General features: G+C 48.1%; 1 protein-coding gene across 1 annotated transcript; it reads right to left on the minus strand.

Annotated features, from left to right (window-relative positions):
- Positions 1-8,165: 8,165 nt before the first annotated feature.
- Positions 8,166-10,526, minus strand: LOC137526166 (uncharacterized). Its single transcript, XM_068247385.1, has 5 exons — positions 9,893-10,526; positions 9,724-9,782; positions 9,513-9,598; positions 9,147-9,309; positions 8,166-8,618 (listed from the first exon to the last, which is right to left on the minus strand). The coding sequence occupies exons 1-5, from the start codon at positions 10,524-10,526 to the stop codon at positions 8,439-8,441; spliced, it is 1,122 nt and encodes a 373-aa protein (XP_068103486.1). The 3' UTR covers positions 8,166-8,438.
- Positions 10,527-21,001: the final 10,475 nt, after the last annotated feature.

A 21,001-nucleotide genomic window follows, 5' to 3' on the forward strand; every position in this document is an offset into this window, starting at 1 on the left:
CACTGAGGCCTGTTCTGGCAGCCAGTCCTCAGTGGCCTCCTCTGCTTCCCGTGCCAGCAAAAGGCCTCGCCAGACCCTGCTCAGCGACACCTTCCAGGGGGTGGTCAGGGTTCTGCCTCCCAGCAGCCGTCGCGTGCGGCAGCTGAACGGCTTGCTGGCACGGGCCATGTGCTCCCAACTCCTGCCTTATTCCCTTGTGCAGGAGGGGAGCGACATGCGTGCGCTCCTGATGTGTGCAGCCCCCGATTGGCCAATCCCCAGCCAACATTATTTTGCACGCACGGCCATCCCTGCACTTCACCGCTCTGTGATGGTCAATGTCGGGAGAGGGCTGGAGCGCGCGGTGGGTCAACGGGTCCACGTCACCATGGACTCGTGGAGCAGCCGGTTTGGGACAGGCCGCTATCTGTCCTTCACCGCGCATTGGGTCAGCTTGGTGGAAGGGGGTGAGGAGGGGGGAGCAGCATCGGCCGGCACTGTCAGAGCAGCAGCAGCAGCACCAACAACGCAGTGGGTGGTGCCACCATGCAGGGTCAGTGGAACAGCAGCAGGTTCCTCTGATCCGCTTCCATCCTCCGGCACACCAGCCCAAACCCCCCACCTCAGCAGCAGCGTGAAGCCCCGCCACTGCCAAGTGCTGCTGGAATTGGTCAGCCTGGGGAAGACCAAACTGACGGCGAACCACGTCCTGGCCAAACTCCGAGAGCAGGAGAGGAATTGGCTGACCCCCAGAGGCCTCAGAGTCGGAGAGGTGGTGTCCGACAATGGGGTAAACCTGGTTGCTGCAATCAGCAGGGGAGACCTGACCCATCTTCCCTGCCTGGCGCACGTCCTAAACCTGGTAGTCCAAAAGTTCCTGCGGACCTACCAGGGGATGGACCGACTCCTTGAGGCGGCAAGGAAGGTTGTGCGTCACTTCCGGCACTCGCCTGCAGCCGTGGCGAGCCTGGAAGAGGTGCAGAAGGAGCTGCACCTGCCACAGCACCGGCTCATGCTCGATGTTCCAACTCGCTGGAACTCCACCCTGGCGATGTTGGAGCACCTGGTTGAACAGAGGCAGGCTCTCAGCCAGTACGTTGCACGAGCAACAGTTGCCTCCCTCACTGCAACTGGGCGTGCCGCCACCAACCTCCCGTCCATCATCTCCATGGAGGACTGGGGGCACATGCAGCAGGTGTGCTCAGTCCTGGCACCCTTCCTGCAGGCCACCAACATGGTGAGCAGGGACCATTCAATGGTGTGCGAGTGGGTGCCCATGGTGTGTGTGCTGGACAGGGCCCTGTATGCACTGCTGGAAGAGGGAGTGGCAGCCTTGGACCAGCAGGAGCTGCAGGCAGCTTCACAGGCCACCTCTGAGGAGGAGGGCTCGGAGTTGGTGGAGGTCCCTGACCTTGCTGCTGATGAGGGGGAGCAGCAGAGCGCAGCTGGACTGGTGCGGGGGTGGAGAGAGGATGAGGTGGAGGGGGCAGAGGAAGAGGAGGACAGCCCTCTCGGCTCTGGGGATGCCGATGATGTGCCAACAGACGTGGCCAGACTCTTCCCAATGGCAGCGCACATGCTGAGGTGCCTGCGCAAGGACCCAAGGGTGATCCAGATGAAGCAGAGGGAGGACATCTGGATCTGCATGATGCTGGACCCACGTCTGAAGGGGAAGCTCAGCCAGTTTCTGCCTGCAGGAGGAGACTGTGCGCAACAAATGAGGGATTTGCAGTTGTCCCTTGTTGAGCATTTGCAGAAAGCCTTCCCTGAGCCATCCACGCCCACTGTCCAGCCAGCACAGAGGCAGCAGCAGGTGCCTGCATCCACCAGCAGCAAGCGCACGTGCACCACAGACCTGCTGTCTCTGACCCAAGAGCTCTACATGAGTGTAGAGCTGCCAAGGACTAGAGAGGAGGTGCCTGCAGCAGCATCCTTCTCCAGTCACAGGCAGCGCTTGACCCGCATGGTGGCTGACTACATGGGGTCCTTCAGCGGGCTTGACAGCGTGTCCCCTGTTGATCCCATGGAGTATTGGGTCAAGCACCTGCCGATCTGGAGCGAGCTTTCGCAGTACGCCCTGGAAGTGCTCTCCTGCCCCCCTTCCAGTGTACTGTCAGAGCGTTGCTTCAGTGCAGCTGGTGGAGTCGTCACTGAGAAGCGATCTCGTCTGTCTCACAAGTCTGTGGACAAACTGACGTTTTTTCAAAATGAACCAGGCTTGGGTGGAAGGCGAATTCATGGCCCCTGTTGTCGGCGAGAGGGGGACATGAAGTAACGACTGGCACACACACATACACCTGCTGCTGCTGCTGTTGTATTTCATCCTGCTGTCTGTGTCTCCACTGCCAGGGAACAAATTACAAGGTGCTGCTGCCAATGCACCACCAGCTATTACACTCAAAAATAGCTGCATTCAATTTGAAAAAAAAAAATTGTAATTAATTTAGAGGTGTCCGGGTTGAAAACTGTGCTGTCCCAATTGTGTATTGGACACAATGTGGGCTTCACGACCGCTGTCTGGAACATCATGCTGTGTATTTACGACTCTGGAACCACCGCTAGGACCCAGGGCCTACTATGTCTCGCTGCCTGCCCTCCTGCCTGCTGCCAAATGCCAGTCTGCCACACACACTCATCCTCCTCACGCTGCCTGCTGCTGTATTGCCTCCTGCTGTCTGTGTGTTTCCACTGCCAGGGAACACATTACAAGGTGCTGCTGCCCATGCGCCACCAGCTATTACGCTAAACAATAGCTGCAATCATTTAAAAAAAAAAATGGAATTGATTTAGAGGTGTCCGGGTTGAAAACTGTGCTGTCCTAATTGTGTATTGGACACAATGTGGGCTTCACGACCGCTGTCTGGAACCTCATGCTGTGTATTTACGGCCCTGGAACCACCGCTAGGAACCAGGGCCTATTATGTCTCGCTGCCTGCCCTCCTGCTGCCTGCTGCCAGTCTGCCACACTCATCCTCCTCACGCTGCCTGCTGTTGTATCTCTTCCTGCTGTCTGTGTCTCCACTGCCAGGGAACACATTACAAGGTGCTGCTGCCCATGCGCCACCAGCTATTACGCTCAAAAATAGCTGCCTCACTGCCTGCATTATTTTGAAAAAAAAAATTGTAATTATTTTAGAGGTGTCTGGGTTGAAAACTGTGCTGTCCCAATTGTGTATTGGACACAATGTGGGCTTCACGACCGCTGTCTGGAACCTCATGATGTTCATTTACGGCCCTGGAACCACCGCTAGGACCCAGGGCCTACTATGTCTCGCTGCCTGCCCTCCTGCCTGCTGCCAAATGCCAGTCTGCCACACACTTATCCTCCTCATGCTGCCTGCTGTTATATTTCCTCCTGCTGTCTGTGTCTCCTCTCCACTGCCAGGGAACACAACACATTACAAGGTGCTGCTGCCCATGCGCCACCAGCTATTACGCTCAACAATAGCTGCAATCATTTAAAAAAAAAATGGAATTGATTTAGAGGTGTCCGGGTTGAAAACTGTGCTGTCCTAATTGTGTATTGGACACAATGTGGGCTTCACGACCGCTGTCTGGAACCTCATGCTGTGTATTTACGGCCCTGGAACCACCGCTAGGAACCAGGGCCTATTATGTCTCGCTGCCTGCCCTCCTGCTGCCTGCTGCCAGTCTGCCACACTCATCCTCCTCACGCTGCCTGCTGTTGTATCTCTTCCTGCTGTCTGTGTCTCCACTGCCAGGGAACACATTACAAGGTGCTGCTGCCCATGCACCACCAGCTATTACGTTTAAAAATAGCTGCCTCACTGCCTGCATTATTTTGAAAAAAAAAATGTAATTATTTTAGAGGTGTCCGGGTTGAAAACTGTGCTGTCCCAATTGTGAATTGGACACAATGTGGGCTTCACGACCGCTGTCTGGAACCTCATGCTGTGTATTTACGGCCCTGGAACCACCGCTAGGAACCAGGGCCTACTATGTCTCGCTGCCTGCCCTCCTGCCTGCTGCCAAATGCCAGTCTGCCACACACTTATCCTCCTCACGCTGCCTGCTGTTATATTTCCTCCTGCTGTCTGTGTCTCCTCTCCACTGCCAGGGAACACAACACATTACAAGGTGCAACTTTTTCACCCTCGCCCTGGGAGCATTTTAGCCTAGAAACTGCCATGGTTTCTATAATCAGATGTTACCCCTGCTGGGGATGGGATGTTTATTTGACATGAGGTAATTTTTTTGCTCCACGGGAGGTGGGCAGACCCTGAACTTTTTTCTCGGCTAATCAGATTTGGAAATGAATGACACCTGATTAACTAAGTATCAATCATAATTCTTCTGAATGTGATTTATCCTGTGCAAAAATCCAGTTCAAATCAAAGGACTTCACACTTATAGTACAGCAAGAAAACTACCGTGTTGAATTTCCCTTCACATCTGTAGTGGTCAAATAACATCTATGAAGGGAAAAAAAATATTACAGGCTCTTTTCCATACATTGGGCTTGATTCACAAAAGAGTGCTAACTGATAGCACGGTCGTTTTCGCGCGAATTTTCGCATTGCGCGCGATTGCGAATTTTCGCGCTAAACGATAATGTTTTCGCGCACAAACGTGAATTTTCACGCGAAAACGATATAGATTTCGCGGTAAAATTCACGTTTGCGCGCAAAAACATTATAGTTTCGCGTGAAAATTCACGATCGCGCGCAATGCAAAAATTCGCGCGAAAACGGCCGTGCTAACAGTTAGCACTCTTTTGTGAATCAAGCCCATTGTATTGTTCTTATTCTAATGATCAGCAGAAGTGGTTGCCACTTTTATTTATAACTTATTGCCTGTCCCCGATCGCCACTTTTGCACATAATTACTCAATAAGTAATAGTCACCTCATTTGGAAAGCAAAGATCAGCTGGTCTTGGAGAGAGCTCTTTGGTAATTGTAGCCATGAAGTTGAGTCCTCAATTAGTTTTACAGCCCGCTAGTGATGCACCTTCAATTGAGTGAAGAACTGTTCCAAGGGTGCATCGTCTGTGGGCTGCAGAGCTTATAAAGGCCCTGACTTCATGGCTAGGAGGTGGCCACAGTTGGTTCCTTGTGGCCTTATGCAATTCCCAGGATCAGTTCCAGTAAATGGAACTGTGAATTGTCACTGTAGGGTAAAGATGGTTAGTGATCCAAACATTAAGAGTCTTTTGGTTAATCCAACTGGTGAAAAGTAACACCTTTTGAGCAGTAGGATTGTAAGCCCACCCACCACGTCACGGTAGACTCTTTTGGGGTGGGTCCCTACACTACACTATGCTAGACTACACTGAAAGGTGCTAGTCACCCTGATAGTGCTACACTGTGTTATAATATGCTTTTAAGCAATACCACCCCTATCCTCTCCTAACACTACCCCCCCCCCCCCCCCAACACTAGCCTATCCCTCTCCTAACACTAACTTCCCCCTTCTCTAGACCTAACGCAGCCGTCTCCTCTCCTACCTCTAACCTCCCTTTCTCTACTCCTGACAATAGCCTTCCCCTCTCCTAACACTAACCTCCCCTTCACTACACCTAACACTAACCTTCTCCTAACACTAACCTCCCTCTCTCCACTCCTAACACTAGCCTTCCCCTTTCCTAACAATAATCTACCTAACACTAACCTCCCCCCTATACATCTAACACTAGCCTTCTCCTCTCCTAACACTAACCTCCCCCCTCTCTAGACCTAATACTAGCCATCTCCTCTCCTAACACTAACCTCCCCCTCTCTACACCTAACACTAACCTACCCCCATTTCTACTCCAAAAACGAACCTCCCCCTCTTCTCTCCTAACACTAACCTCCCCCCATCCACTCTTAATACTAGCCTTCTTCTCTCCTAACACTAACCTTCCCCTTCTCCAGTCCTAGCACTAGCCTTCCCCACTTTTAATACTAACCCCTCCCCCCACTCCTAACCCTAACCTTCCCCTCTCCTGGCACTTACCTCCCCTCTCCACTCCTAACAATAACCTCCCCCTCGCCACTCCTAACACTAGCCTTCCCCTCTCCTAACACTAACCTACCCTCTCTACACCTAACAAAAGTCTTCTCCTCTCCTGACACTAATCTCCCTCCTCTCCACTCTTAACACTTGCCTTTCCCTACCTAACGCTAACCTACCCCCCTTCTGCTCCTAAAACTAACTTCCACCCTCTCCTCTCCTTAAACTAACAACCCCCTCTCTACTTCTAATACTAGCCTTCCTTTTTCCTAACACTTATCTCCCCCATCCACTCTTAACACTAGCCTTCTCCTCTCCTAACACTAACCCCCCCCCCCACCCTCTCCACACCTAACACTAGCCATCCCTTCTCCTAACACTAACCTACCCCCATTTCTACTCCTAAAGCTAACCTCCACCCTCTCCTCTCCTAACACTAACCTCCCCCCTCTACTTCTAACACTAGCCTTTCCATCTCCTAACACTAACCTCCCCCCATCCACTCCTAAAATTAGCCTTCTTCCCTCTCTTAACACTAACCTTCCCCTTCTCCAGTCCTAGCACTAGCCTTTCCCTCTCTTAACACTAACCCCCCTCTGAACTCCTAACACTAGCCTTCCCCTCTCCTAACACTAACTTCCCCCCTCTTCACTCCTAACACCAGCCTGCCAACTCCTAACACTTACCTCCCCCTTCTCTACTGCTAACACTAGCCTCCCCCCTTTCCACTCCTAACACTCACCTCCCCCCTATCCTCTCCTTACACTAGCCTTCTTCTCTCCCACCTTCCCCTTTTCCAGTCCTAGCACTAGCCTTCCCCTCTCTTAACACTAACCCCCCTCCACTCCTAACACTAGCCTGCCTCTCTCTCCTTACATTAACCCCCCCTCTTCACTCCTAACACTAACCTCCCCCTTCTCTACTGCTAACACTAGCCTCAACCCTTTCCACTCATAACACTAACCTCCCACCTCTCCTCTCCTTACACTAGCCTTCCCCTCTCCTAATACTAACCTGCCCCCTCTGCACTCCCAACACTTACCTCCATCTTCTCCACTCCTAACACTAACCGCCCCCTCTCCACTCCTAACCCTAGCCTTCATCTCTCTTAACACTAACCCCCTAACACTCCTAAAACTAGCCTCCCCCTCTCCTAACTTTAACCTTCCATTTCTACACCTAACACTAGCCTTCTCCTTTCTTAACACTACCCCCCCCCCCTCTATTCTTAACACTAGCCTTTCAGTTTCTTCTCCTAACACTAACCCCCCCCCCCATCCTCCAATCCTAATGCTAGATTTACCTCTCCTTTCCTAACACTAACCCCCCCCCCCCCCCTCCAATCCTAATGCTAGATTTACCTCTCCTTTCCTAACACTAGCCCCCCCCCCCCCCCCCCTTCCCAGTTTCCCATTGCCGCTACAATGTTTGCAGAAGATGGTAGGAGCTGCAAGCAATGATGGTGGAGGATGGCTGGGACTGTAAAAGATGTTTCAAGATGGTAGGAGCTGTGCAAGCAAAGATGGTTCAAAATGGCAGGAGCTGCAAGCAATGATGGTGGAGGATGGCTGGGACTGTAAAAGATGTTTCAAGATGGTAGGAGCTGCAAGCAAAGATGGTTCAAAATGGCGCGAGTTGCAAGCAAAATTGGTACAAGATGGCAGGAGTTGCAAGCAAAGGTGGTTCAAGATGGCAGGAGCTGCAAGCAGTGATGGTGGAAGATGGCTGGGACAGCAAGAACAGATGGTTTAAGATGGTAGGAGCTGCAAGCAAAGGTGGTTCAAGATGGCAGAAGCTGTAAGCAATGATGTTTGAAGGTGGCTGGGGCTGTAATCGATGACAGTGGACAAAGGAGACGCTCACTGCAGGAGATGACAGACACTGCAGAACATGAATTAAAGAAGACGTTTACTGCAAGAGATGACAGGCACTGCAGGAAATGATTTGAAAGAGTCGCTTGCTGCAGTAGTGGAGTCACTGCAGAAAAAAAATTAGAGAAGTTCACTGCAAGAGATGAAAGGCACTGCAGGAAATGATTTGAAAGAGTCGCTCGCTGCAGTAGAGGAGCCACTGCAGGAATAGATTGGATCTGCAGGTGATGGCTGCAGAAGTCGCTCACTGCAGATGATGACATGCACTGCAGGAAAAGATAGGAGCTGCAGGTGATAGCTGCAGAAGTCGCTCACTGCAGTTGATGACAGGTACTGCAGGAAATGAGTAAGAATGTAGGAGAAGCCAGGAGCAGGAGGAGATGGAGACGCTGACAGACACTGTGGCAGAAAGATGGTAAGTGCAGATGACAGCAGCAACTTCAGCAGATGGATGAATTTTCAGGAGCTGCATGAGAAGGAAGGAAACGTATGAGGTGGTTGATGGTGGATTCCATGTCAGAGCCTGCATGAATGACTTCACTGCAGGTGATGGAAGTCACTGGAGAGGATGGAAAGAGTTGCAGAACATGGATGGAGATGAAAGAAGCTGCAACTGCCCTGGCAGGAGGTAACTATCACTGCATGATGCAACACCAGGAGCGGGGCCTGGACCTAGAACAGTGGTCACAGACATATCCGCTCCCTGGTTCCATAGCAGTGCGTTCCTCTGTGGTCAGCCTGAAACCCCGAGTGGCCAGGCCATGATGGTCCATTCGCTTTCTTCTCCATCCCCGATGACTCAGTCTCTTCATGACCTAAGGAAATTAAACAAACATACATGTTAGCTGTTTATAAAATAAGAAGTCGGGTAATTCGGGGTCTTCAGGGTGGCTTTGAGGGACAATGCAGCACAGGTAACTATAACTCGTTTAAAGTAAGGCTTCCCCCTCCCCCCGCTTGCCTAACTTTAACCCCCCCACCTAACCTTAAAACCCTCCTCATGGACACCTATGGGTTACCCAAATTCTGTTCCAAGAGATTCAGGCTAAAAGAAACCTGAATAGAGCTTCCCTAGTGTTTAGTGGTTTCCCCCCTCTCTCCTCATTCTGTGTCCTGTCCCCAGCTGACATTATGCAGAGTACAGTGGACGCCATGATAATGTCACCTGCTCCGACATAGTCCAGCAATGTGTGTCCCCCTGTCACTGCTTAGCTTTCCCTCTAGTGCCCGGCATCTCCTGCATTGCATGATTACACATATGCAGGAAGAGATGCCAAGCCTTAGAGGTAGAGCTGAGTAGTGACAGATTAGTGTTTAGGATTTCGATTTTTTTTTTTACTTACATGGCGGCACTCCTCACGACTGACCCAGGCCCGGAATCCCATCCGTCTGAAGAGGGTCTTCGTGGCCTCCTTGAAGTCGTCTTTGCTGCTGAAGTACCAGGTGGCGAACAGGAAGATGGAGTGAAAGAAAAGGATGTCTTCCTCCATCTGGTTGGCCAGGAACCTGCAAAAATGATGGAATAATAAAAACGTGCTATAAAAATATAACTATTTGTATTGCTAACTATATACTGTATATCTATATGCTACCAGACCCGTGGTAGAAGAGAGAAGGAGGGTGTCATGGAGCCCCCCCCCCGATATAAGTTACCCCTCTACTGTCAGCTATGTGAAAATATACATGAGAAGAGGACATCATATACTTACAGAGCAGCGTAGAAGTTCTGGATGTTGTACTCGGCGATGGAGAGACCAGCTCTGCTGAAGTAGATGAGCACCATGGCCAGCAGGTACTGTAATGGGAAACACAAATACAGAGACGATTAGCTTTTACTGATAGACAATCTTTGCTATGGCAATTAGCATTTGTAAAAGAAACACAAAACAAGACTTCTATGTTACATTCACTAATACTTACCTTGTCTGAAACTCTTTTGCATCCATCATCTTCCAGGAAGAGATCGATGGTGCGGTCATCTGTGTGAGACAAAACAGTAACATGTGAGAATCATGGTATGTTATAGAAATGGCTTTGCTGTAATGAAGATAATGGTTTTTCTAATGGTTAAACAGGTTAAATATCTCACCAAGGAGCTCGTAGAAGGCTCTCCTCATCTCTCTGGTGATGGTCACTGGCTTCGGAGGATCTGATGGACCGGCTCTGGCTGGTTGGCCGGGGTCTGTCACACTCTCCCACTTCACACTCCTGTATGGCACATCCTCGTTTCCAGGAGTGATGAGTGGAGAGGGAATGCGAGCTTTTCTGGCTCTGATTCGGATGGGATTGTCAGGTGTTCTGAATGGGTCTGGAGGCTCCTGTGTTCTGAGTGAGCTGGCAGACTCAGATGACACAATGGGACTCGGAGGCTCCTGTGTTCTGAGTGAGCTGGCAGACTCAGATGACACAATGGGACTCGGAGACTCATGTGTTCTGAGTGAGCTGGCAGACTCAGATGACACAATTGGACTCGGAGACTCATGTGTTCTGAGTGAGTTGGGAGACTCAGATGACACAATTGGACTCGGAGTCTCAGGTGTTCTGAGTGAGCTGGCAGACTCAGACTCAGACATGACTTTGCCCGGTGGTGTAGGTGTCTCTGCAGGCCTATCTAAGAGCTGTGCAGGGTTGGATGGGACAGCTGCACCTGGTGCAGACAGATCACTGGTGGGTGATGGAGATGTTTCATCAACCCCATCCAAGGCCACTGCAACCTGTGCCATGGAGAGAGTGTGGATGGTGAAACTCTCATTTGGCACAGAATCATCAGGTGCATAATAGATAGGCACTGCAGGGACTGCAAAGTCAGAGTTTGGGGAGGATTCAGACCCACCAGACATGACGCTCCCATCCTGGGAATCAGATGGAGAGAAGCTGATGGTGTTTGCTCTGTAGGAGAAGATGGAAAATAAATAGTGTAAGTCATAGCATTCCTGTGATAATGTCCAGTAACATACATAGCACAGCTCTGGGCAATGCGTGTGTATATCGCATATGAACACACACATTACCTGGGAAACCGCATTGCACCCGGAGCTAGTGGAGCTGAAGCTAAGTCTTATAATCTAATAAAGTGTACTTACAGTGCTGCCCATAATTATTCATACCCCTGGCAAATTTTGACTTAGTTACTTTAAATCAACCAGCAACTAATTTGTTGACATACAGCAGGTGTCTCCCAAAAGGTAATAAGACGATGTACAAGAGGCATTACTGTCCACAATGATTCATACCCTTCTCAATAATCAATAGAAAAGCCTTTATTGGGGTATGAATAATTATGGGCAGCACTGTACACGTCGGTGTTCACATGCCATATATTAGAACTAACTATACTACAATATTTTGATATTATTGGCTTTATACTATTACCTAGTGGCCACAATTTGCTACACTTATTATTACATTTATTGCATTAGACTTTGGCTGGGTTCACACTGTGCCGGATGCACAATGGTACATTTACAGCGAATATTGAGCGGGTGCACTGTGCCCCGTTGCAGTGTCACATTCAGGGCCGGCGCTACCATAGAGGCAAATGAGGCAATTGCCCCAGGGCCCCAGAGCCTGTAGGGGCCCCCAGTGGCTGCAAGAGGAAAACATTTTTTTCAAGAAGACCTTATAGTTTTTGAGAAAATCGATTTTAAAGTTCCAAAGGAAAAAAAAATACACATTTAAAAACCCGCCGATTTTAACGGTTAATAGCAAATTCACCTTAAATGCTAGAAACCACAAATTTGCAGGATATGTTAAGGAGATCATTGGGAATAAGCGGAAAAAACATTTTTTCAAAAAGACCTTATAGTTTTTAAGAAAATCGATTTTAAAGTTTCGAAGGAAAAAAGTATACTTTTAAATGCGGTAAATGTCACTTTTAGTAGCAAACCTAATGGTAGTGTAATTTTACATGTATCAAAAGAAAGAGCAATGAATTTCCTGACGGTGTTTCCAGGGGGGGGGGGGGGGGGGGATTTTTTTTTATTTTTTTTTTTAGAAATGTGGGGTTCCCCCTCCTGAAATTTTTTAACCCCTTGCCCCCCATGCAGGCTGGGATAGCCTGAATGTGGAGCTTCCGACTGATTGGGGCATTACACCATGACTATACCAGCTGCAAAAAGGTCCCTTAATGCCGATTTTTGTTCCGGGGTATTTGTTGGGGGGCCCCCAGGTTTATTTTGCCCTGGGGCCCCATTGTTGCTAAAACCGGCCCTGGTCACATTACGCACCATTGTGCATGTGATCTCCCGCTGTCGCTGCCATTTAGTCCCCCTCCATGGCTGCCACTGCCCCTCAGGGCCACTGCAGGAGAGAAGCATTATGAGGATTCCCATTCAATTGCAATAGACCAATGGGAATCCTCTCTCACCATAGAGGATCCTCATTGATCCATCACTTAGTGAACTAACGAGAATCTCCCCTTATCTGCTACAAAAGTCCTAGCTGAGATGTGATTTGCTAAAACCTCTCCAGAGATATCCTCTCCAGTACGGATACCATAAGGGGTGCAGGCAACAAATACTGTCTGCCACAAAAGTCCTAGCTGAGTCACAGTTTGTATAAACATTAAACATCATTTTAAATGAATTATGCCCTAAAATATGTTTTTATTTAAAAAAACAAACAAACGTGCATTTTCAGATCATACATCCCCAGAGACTGACAGCTGCCTGCTCACACCCCATCAGCGTCATACACTCCCCATCGCTCAGGACATAGGTGCTGCCATAGCACCCACAGTATCTGGTATTGGGGTCAGCCCAATGCTTACTCTGCTTACACTTACCCACACCATAAAAGCTTTCCCCATGGTGACATAAAGACCTCTATTCCACTAGCAGCAGCTTTTTGATCCAATTTTGGATCGCATGCGATTTGCGTATAGCAAAGGCATGGCCAGTAACTACTTGAGCCCCAGAGGTTTATACCCCCGTAGTGACTAGGCCACTTTTTATAATTTGGCACTTCACAACTTTAACAGTTTACTGCACGGCCATACAACTTAGCACCCAAATTAATTTTACCTCCTTTTCTTCTCACATATAGAGCTTTCTTTTGATGGAATTTATTGATGCTGCTATTTTTAGTTTTTATTATATTAATCAAAATAGACCAAAATTTAGTAAAAATAAAATAAAAAATTCTGCTCTATGGAGAGGGGAGGGGTGATGACAAGGGAGCAGGAGGCGCAGAACAATAGTGATTATTTATTGATGCTTGTTTATCCAGTATAGCAGATTGCTGAACCATGTTTTTGCACACTCTTGATTTTTGCTTGCAGCTTTCCATCTGCTTTTCTCTCTCCTCCTTCTCTCTCCACCTTGTCTCCTTTACCCCAGTCTCTGCTTCCTCAGCCTTCTATTCCTCTGTTGCCCCCACTCCAGTCTCCAGAGATTTTGTCTCTCATGATAATGACATTTGCACACAGATCAGAATAAATGTGAAAATACATGGAAATGCAAAAACACATACTTAAAGGGAAGGTTCAAGCAAAATAAAAAAAATGAGTTTCACTTACCTGGGGCTTCTCCCAGCCCCCTGCAGCCATCCTGTGCCCTCGCAGTCACTCACTGCTGCTCCAGTCCCCCACTGGCAGCTTGCCGCCCTCGGTGGTCGGCGGGACGCATTGCGTACATTTTTACGCATTCCCGCTAGTGCAGGAACATTAACACATACATTTTTACACGTTACTGGTTTAATGCTAAATTAATTGAAGTCAATAGATATGAGAAAACACCTTCATATAACATACAATTTGCCAACGGCCGTCATTTTTTTTGAAAATATTTGCAGCAGGTAAAAATATAAATTTTGATGCAAAAATGACTTTTGATACAGCAATTCATTTGAGCTCATCCCTAAACATAAAGCTGTGTAAGGAGATGAGAGTTCTGTCTACACCGGTGTCTCCTCCCCTACAGCCGACCCTACTTGAGTATAAAGCAGTTTAGGTGCCCATTGATGATATCATTTTAGCGAACGGTCAACCTTCCAATTCCATAACTGCGATTGGAACAAATCGATAAGAAGGAATTGATAGGGCTCATACATGGAATACAAAATATAACCAATCTGATCATTTCAAATAGAATCGATCCACAAAATAGATCAATTAAATGATTTATTAATTGAAAATTGTTTGGCGATTAGCACCATCAACACTCTCCAAACCCTGTCTATTGGAAGATCGATTGCTAAAATTGTATCGTTTATGGGCATCTGCAGTCATATTAGATTCGTTTGGTTGATTGCTATTTAATTCCACAGCAAGGTCCCCCCTCCTCTTCTCTTTATATTATATGATACCACATATATGAGGCCACAGCAGAGGGGACCTGGTGTAAAACCTCAATACATGTGCCTTGACTGATGCTATGGTGTAGTGAAAAGATATGTATGTTATGTGCACTGCTATGTATGTGATGTGCACTGCCATGTATGTGATGTGCACTGCCATGTATGTGATGTCCACTGCCATGTATGTGATGTCCACTGCCATGTATGTGATGTGCACTGCCATGTATGTGATGTGCACTGCCATGTATGTGATGTGCACTGCCATGTATGTGATGTGCACTGCCATGTATGTGATGTGCACTGCCATGTATGTGATGTCCACTGCCATGTATGTGATGTCCACTGCCATGTATGTGATGTCCACTGCCATGTATGTGATGTGCACTGCCATGTATGTGATGTGCACTGCCATGTATGTGATGTGCACTGCCATGTATGTGATGTGCACTGCCATGTATGTGATGTGCACTGCCATGTATGCTATGGGCATTGCTATGTATGCGATGTGCACTGCTATGTATGCGATGTGCACTGCTATGTATGCAATGTGCACTGCTATGTATGCGATGTGCACTGCCATGTATGTGATGTGCACTGCCATGTATGTGATGTGCACTGTTATGTATGTGATGTGCACTGTTATGTATGTGATGTGCACTGCCATGTATGTGATGTGCACTGCCATGTATGTGATGTGCACTGCCATGTATGTGATGTGCACTGCCATGTATGTGATGTGCACTGCCATGTATGTGATGTGCACTGATATGTATGGTATGTGCATTGCTATGTATGTGATGTGCACTGCTATGTATGTGATGTGCACTGCTATGTATGGTATGTGCACTGCTATGTATGTGATGGGCACTGCTATGTATGTGATGGGCACTGCTATGTATGTGATGTGCACTGCTATGTATGTGATGTGCACTGCTATGTATGTGATGTGCACTGCTATGTATGTGATGTGCACTGCTATGTATGTGATGTGCACTGCTATGTATGTGATGTGCACTGATATGTATGGTATGTGCACTGCTATGTATGGTATGTGCACTGCTATGTATGGTATGGGCACTGCTATGTATGTGATGGGCACTGCTATGTATGTGATGGGCACTGCTATGTATGCTATGGGCACTGCTATGTATGGGATGTGCACTGCTATGTATGTGATGTGCACTGCTATGTATGTGATGTGCACTGCTATGTATGTGATGTGCACTGCTATGTATGTGATGGGCACTGCTATGTATGTGATGGGCACTGCTATGTATGGTATGGGCACTGCTATGTATGTGATGGGCACTGCTATGTATGTGATGGGCACTGCTATGTATGTGATGGGCACTGCTATGTATGTGATGTGCACTGCTATGTATGTGATGTGCACTGCTATGTATGTGATGTGCACTGCTATGTATGTGATGTGCACTGCTATGTATGTGATGTGCACTGATATGTATGGTATGTGCACTGATATGTATGGTATGTGCACTGCTATGTATGGTATGGGCACTGCTATGTATGCTATGGGCACTGCTATGTATGCTATGGGCACTGCTATGTATGGGATGTGCACTGCTATGTATGTGATGTGCACTGCTATGTATGTGATGTGCACTGCTATGTATGTGATGTGCACTGCTATGTATGTGATGTGCACTGCTATGTATGTGATGTGCACTGCTATGTATGTGATGTGCACTGCTATGTATGTGATGTGCACTGATATGTATGGTATGTGCACTGATATGTATGGTATGTGCACTGCTATGTATGGTATGGGCACTGCTATGTATGCTATGGGCACTGCTATGTATGGGATGTGCACTGCTATGTATGTGATGTGCACTGCTATGTATGTGATGTGCACTGCTATGTATGTGATGTGCACTGCTATGTATGTGATGTGCACTGCTATGTATGTGATGTGCACTGCTATGTATGTGATGTGCACTGCTATGTATGTGGATACTGGCTGATGTGCTGTTATATTTGTTGTGTCACCGCTGGGCATTTCATGGCTGTTGCCAAAGTTTAGTACATACATTTCTATATTTCCTTTAGGCCTTGTTCACATTGCATTCCGTCCACATGGCCATTCGCGTTGGCCGTTTTTTGACACAATTTTTCTTCGATTTCTATGTGTTGGACGTTTTTGTTAAGCGCTTTTGCTTTTGCAGAACGACTGCGTTTTTTCACTTCCTGATGTCAGTGTGTTTTTCCTATACCTTCCATTGAGGCAAAATCGCAAAATGGTACAGGCACCACATTTCTGAGCGGATCGGAAATGAACCGCTCAGATGTGAACTGTCTCATCGGGAATCATTGCACAAGCGCTTTCAGGGGGATTTTGAAAATCGCTAAAAAATGGCAAAAACGCCTCTAGTGTGAACCAGCCCTTAAAGAGACTATAAAGTCTAAAATTAACATTGCATGTATCACATTGTCATAAAAACATGTAATGATTTTTTCCTGTGTTTTTGATGTAACCAGAAATGCATTTAGTTGAAATGGGGCCCTAGCAGTGGCGTAGCAATAGGGGATGAAGAGCTTTGCAACTGCACTTGGGCCCCTGGACCAGAGGGGCCCACTATGGGCCCTCCCTGAGGCCCAAAGATCCATAGCTATGCCACTGGGCCCTAGGCAAGATAGCTGTTTATACACACCGCAGATGGTCACCTGGCTTTTTTAGTAAGATTTGATGGGGGTAGCATCCACCAGGCCCCAAGACTCTCTCCATGCCCTAGGCAACTGCCTACATTTTGGATGATCTAGCTCTGATGCTAGGCCTAAGCCCTACCTAGGCTACTTCAACTGTCACCAAGGAGAAAGCTAGGCCAAAGGCCTACCTAGGCTATTCCAGCTGTCACCAAGGAGAAAGCTAGGCCTAAGGCTTACCCACTCTACATGTCACCAAAAGATGAATCTCCCACAATAAGGCAATAAAAGGCCCCCATGCAGGCCATACTTAGTAGCAGGGCTCTCCTCACTGGCTTACCATTCCCCCCACAGCTCTCTGATGCCCTCTGGTGGCTCCACTTACCTCTCTGTGTCTTGACTGGCGCTCATCTTGGGCGAAAATGAACAAAAATGGATAAAAATGTCACTAGTTGATAGTATGTCGCTGAAAATGCTGCTCTGGAACAAAAAAAATCGACTGGAAGTCACAAATATTCACTGAAAACCAAAGAAGCAGGAGAAAATCTGTTAAGATGTTTCCTGATCGAGGGCTTGCATGTGAATGAGACCAACTGCCTTTCTCAACTGCTTTATCAACTGCCAGTCTCATGGCCAGTCTCACGGCCAGTCTCACGGCCAGTCTCTCTCAAGGCCAGTCTCACGGCCAATCTCATGGCTAGTCTCACGGCTAGTCTCTCTCAAGGCCAGTCTCACAGCCAGTCTCACGGCCAGTCTCATGGCCAGTCTTACGGCTGCATGTGCCAGGCAACTGTCACTCCCCTGCAGATCAGCTGACCAACTAGCTGCAGTAATGTAGCAATTTCCTATTCCTATTCATTTAGCCATAACTTTATAACTGCTTATCACATTTAGATGATCTATATCTTATTTTTTTCACTGCAAATTAGGCTTTTTATGGGTGATACTTGTTTGCAGTAATTACTTTATTTTCTATGCATTTTTAAAGAAAAAACAAGGAAAAAATGAAAAAATTCACCATTTCTCACATTCTATTCCCTATAGCTTTAAAATAAACAATTCTACAGTAGACAAAAAACACATATTTTATTTGCCCATTTGTCCTGGCTATCACAACATTTAAATTATCTTCCTAGTATTTTGTATGGCGACAATATGTTATTTGGAGATATTATGCAAAGTAGAAAAGAAATGGTAGCGCAACTTACCAAGCTGTACCCGACTGACACAGACGGTAGGAACACACTAGGCAGAAATGCAAGTATTACGTAAAACACTAGCATTAAGGTGCATAATGTAAGTCAATAGCCGCATGAAAAAAATGCCTTTGTTTGCGTTTTACAATGTGCCTTTTTTAAAACGCACAACTTGCTGCGTATTTTTCTAAAACACATTTAAAACGCACATAATGTACGTCAATGGTGACACAGAGGCATAGCTTTTTATTGCGTTTTTATTGCCTTTTTTTATGCGTTTTTGTATAAAAACCAATCTTGATGATGTATTTTCGCTTCCTGCTAACTTCCTAGTGGTGAGCCAGAGAGGACGAATATGTGTTTTTATACTAGCCACATTCCAAAACATTTGCATAAAACGCATACCAGAAACGCATACAAAATAAACACAGAACATTTATATCACGCTTTTCTCCTGGTGGACGTAACGCGCCAGAGCTGCAGCCACTAGGACGTGCTCTCTAGGCTGTAGTAGTGTTAGGGAGACTTGCCCAAGGTCTCCTACAGGCTTACTGAACAGCCAGAGCCAAGATTTGAACCTTGGTCACCTGTGTCAGAGACAGAGCCCTTAACCATTACACCATCCAGCCACCACTTAACCATTACACCATCCAGCCACCACTCAACCATTACACCATCCAGCCACCACTTAACCATTACACCATCCAGCCACCACTCAACCATTACACCATCCAGCCACCACTTAACCATTACACCATCCAGCCACCACTCAACCATTACACCATCCAGCCACCACTCAACCATTACACTATCCAGTATACAAAACGCACAAAACCACACTTGCAATTCATATGTGCACAACGCAGTAAAAAGCAAACAAAATGCATGTGCGAAATGCATGTATGAAACACAAACACACTGAAAACGCACTTCATTATGACAAAAAAATCACAAACGCATATGCAGCAAAACGCAACCTTTCACGCACTGCCTAGTGTATTCACAGCCTGAGTGCATAGGGCATAGCGCTAGGCTCTGCAATGTTTAATGGGAGCGAGCGCTTAGTGTCCCCCTTAGAGAATCTTTATATGTAATGTCCCCTTATAGTGGTCCCTTTACTGTGTGCCCCCATGCTGTGCCCCTCTTGTACCTGCTACTGTGCTGTGGTCTGCTGTAGTGGTCCCTGTGTAGTGTCCTCATTATAGAGGTCCTTGCACTGTATCCCCTATATCCAGGGCTGGTGGTAGACTTTTTGATGCCTGAAGCAAACTTGTGAGAATGCCCACCCGTTTTGGAATGATGGCGCAGCACCTGAAAATGTTCACCCTCAGTATAGGTAGGTCGCCAGGCAGGCACGTGCACAGGGGGGGTGCTCTGGGTGCCCAGGCACCCCCCTTTTTAAAAATCTTCAAAAAAAGGCCCCTCTCGCCGCGGAAAATAAGCCCCACCCCCGACCACGATAAGCCCCGCCCACCCGCGGGAAGCTCCGCCCCACCTGGGACACTTTCAAGTGAAGAGGCCCAGAGAGGAATCCTTGTGTGGCATACTGACCTCTCCCTCCACCTAGGACCCATACTGACTTCTACCTCCCCCAGCACCCATAGTGACCTCTCCCTCCACCTAGTACCCAGTGACCACTCCCTCCCCTAGCACTCACAGTGACCTCTCCCTCCACCTAGGACCCATACTGACCTCTTCCTACCCAGTACCCACAGTGACATCTCCCTTCACCTAGTACCCACAGTGACCTCTGTCTTACCCAGCACCCACAGTGACCTTTCCCTCTATCTAGCACCCACAGTGACCTCTCCCTCCACCTAGCACCCACAGTGACCTCTCCCTCCCCCAGCACCCACAGTGACCTCTCCCTCCCTAGCTTTAGCAGTGATCCTGCCTACCCCAGCACCCACAGTGATTTTTCCCTCCCCCAGTGGCTACCCTCCTGTCCCCTGCAGCACCCACAGGGACCTCAAATCCCAAAAGCTGCACCTACAGTGACCTTTCCCATTGCCAGCACCACAGTGGCCTCTCCCAACATCCAGCATTCACTTCCTCCTCCAGTATCCACACTGACTTCTCCCACCCACAATGACCTCTACCTCCCGAGACCCACAGTGATCTCCCCCAAGGGACCCACACGACCTCCCTTTCCTCTAGCACCCATACTGACCTCTACCTTCCACAGCACCCACAGTTACTTCTTCCCCCAGCACCCACAGTGACCTACCCTTCCCCCATCAACCACACTTACCCCTACCTCCCCTGGCAGCAACTATGCCATTCATAGCAGTACCCACAGTGATCTCCCACCCCCTGCACCCACAGCAATCCCACCAATATTCAGCACCCACATTACACATCCGGCCTCAATATGGCACTTAGTACTTGCATCAAACACCCAATACCTGCACCCCTTCACCCTATAGCTGGCACCCAGTACTCACACCTACATGGCACAGTACTTGCACCCAGCCCCAACATGGTACTCACTACTCACATCTGCACACCGCCTTCACATGGCACCCACTGTCTGCACTCACATAATTAGTACTAGCACCCAAAGTACCTGCACTCAGAACCCACATAACACACAATGCCCACCCAAAGCTAGCACACAGTGCAGGCATGGCACCAAGTATTTGCACCTATGTGATACCCAGTACCTGCACCCAACACCCACATGTTTCATCTGCAGTAGTTACAGTTGCACTAAACCTCCACTTGGTGCCCAGCACCCACACCAAGCACTCACATATGACATCCAGTACTTGCACCCAGAACTCACAAGGGACTGAGTACCTGCAATCAACACCTACATGATGGTTGATACACACCCATACAGCCAGAATCCACATGACACCCTGTGCTAGCACACAGAACCCACATTGCACCCAGCATCTGTCTTTAGCACCCACATGACAACAAATACCCCACTAGCCAGCACCCATCACCCATATGTCACCATGTACAAAAAAAGGAATTATTACTCACTCCCAGTACCCACTTGGCACTCAGTATTTGCACCTAAGACCCACATACCCCAT

The sequence above is a fragment of the Hyperolius riggenbachi genome, chromosome 7 (genome assembly GCF_040937935.1).
Source record: "Hyperolius riggenbachi isolate aHypRig1 chromosome 7, aHypRig1.pri, whole genome shotgun sequence".
NCBI classification, from domain to species: Eukaryota; Metazoa; Chordata; class Amphibia; order Anura; family Hyperoliidae; genus Hyperolius; species Hyperolius riggenbachi.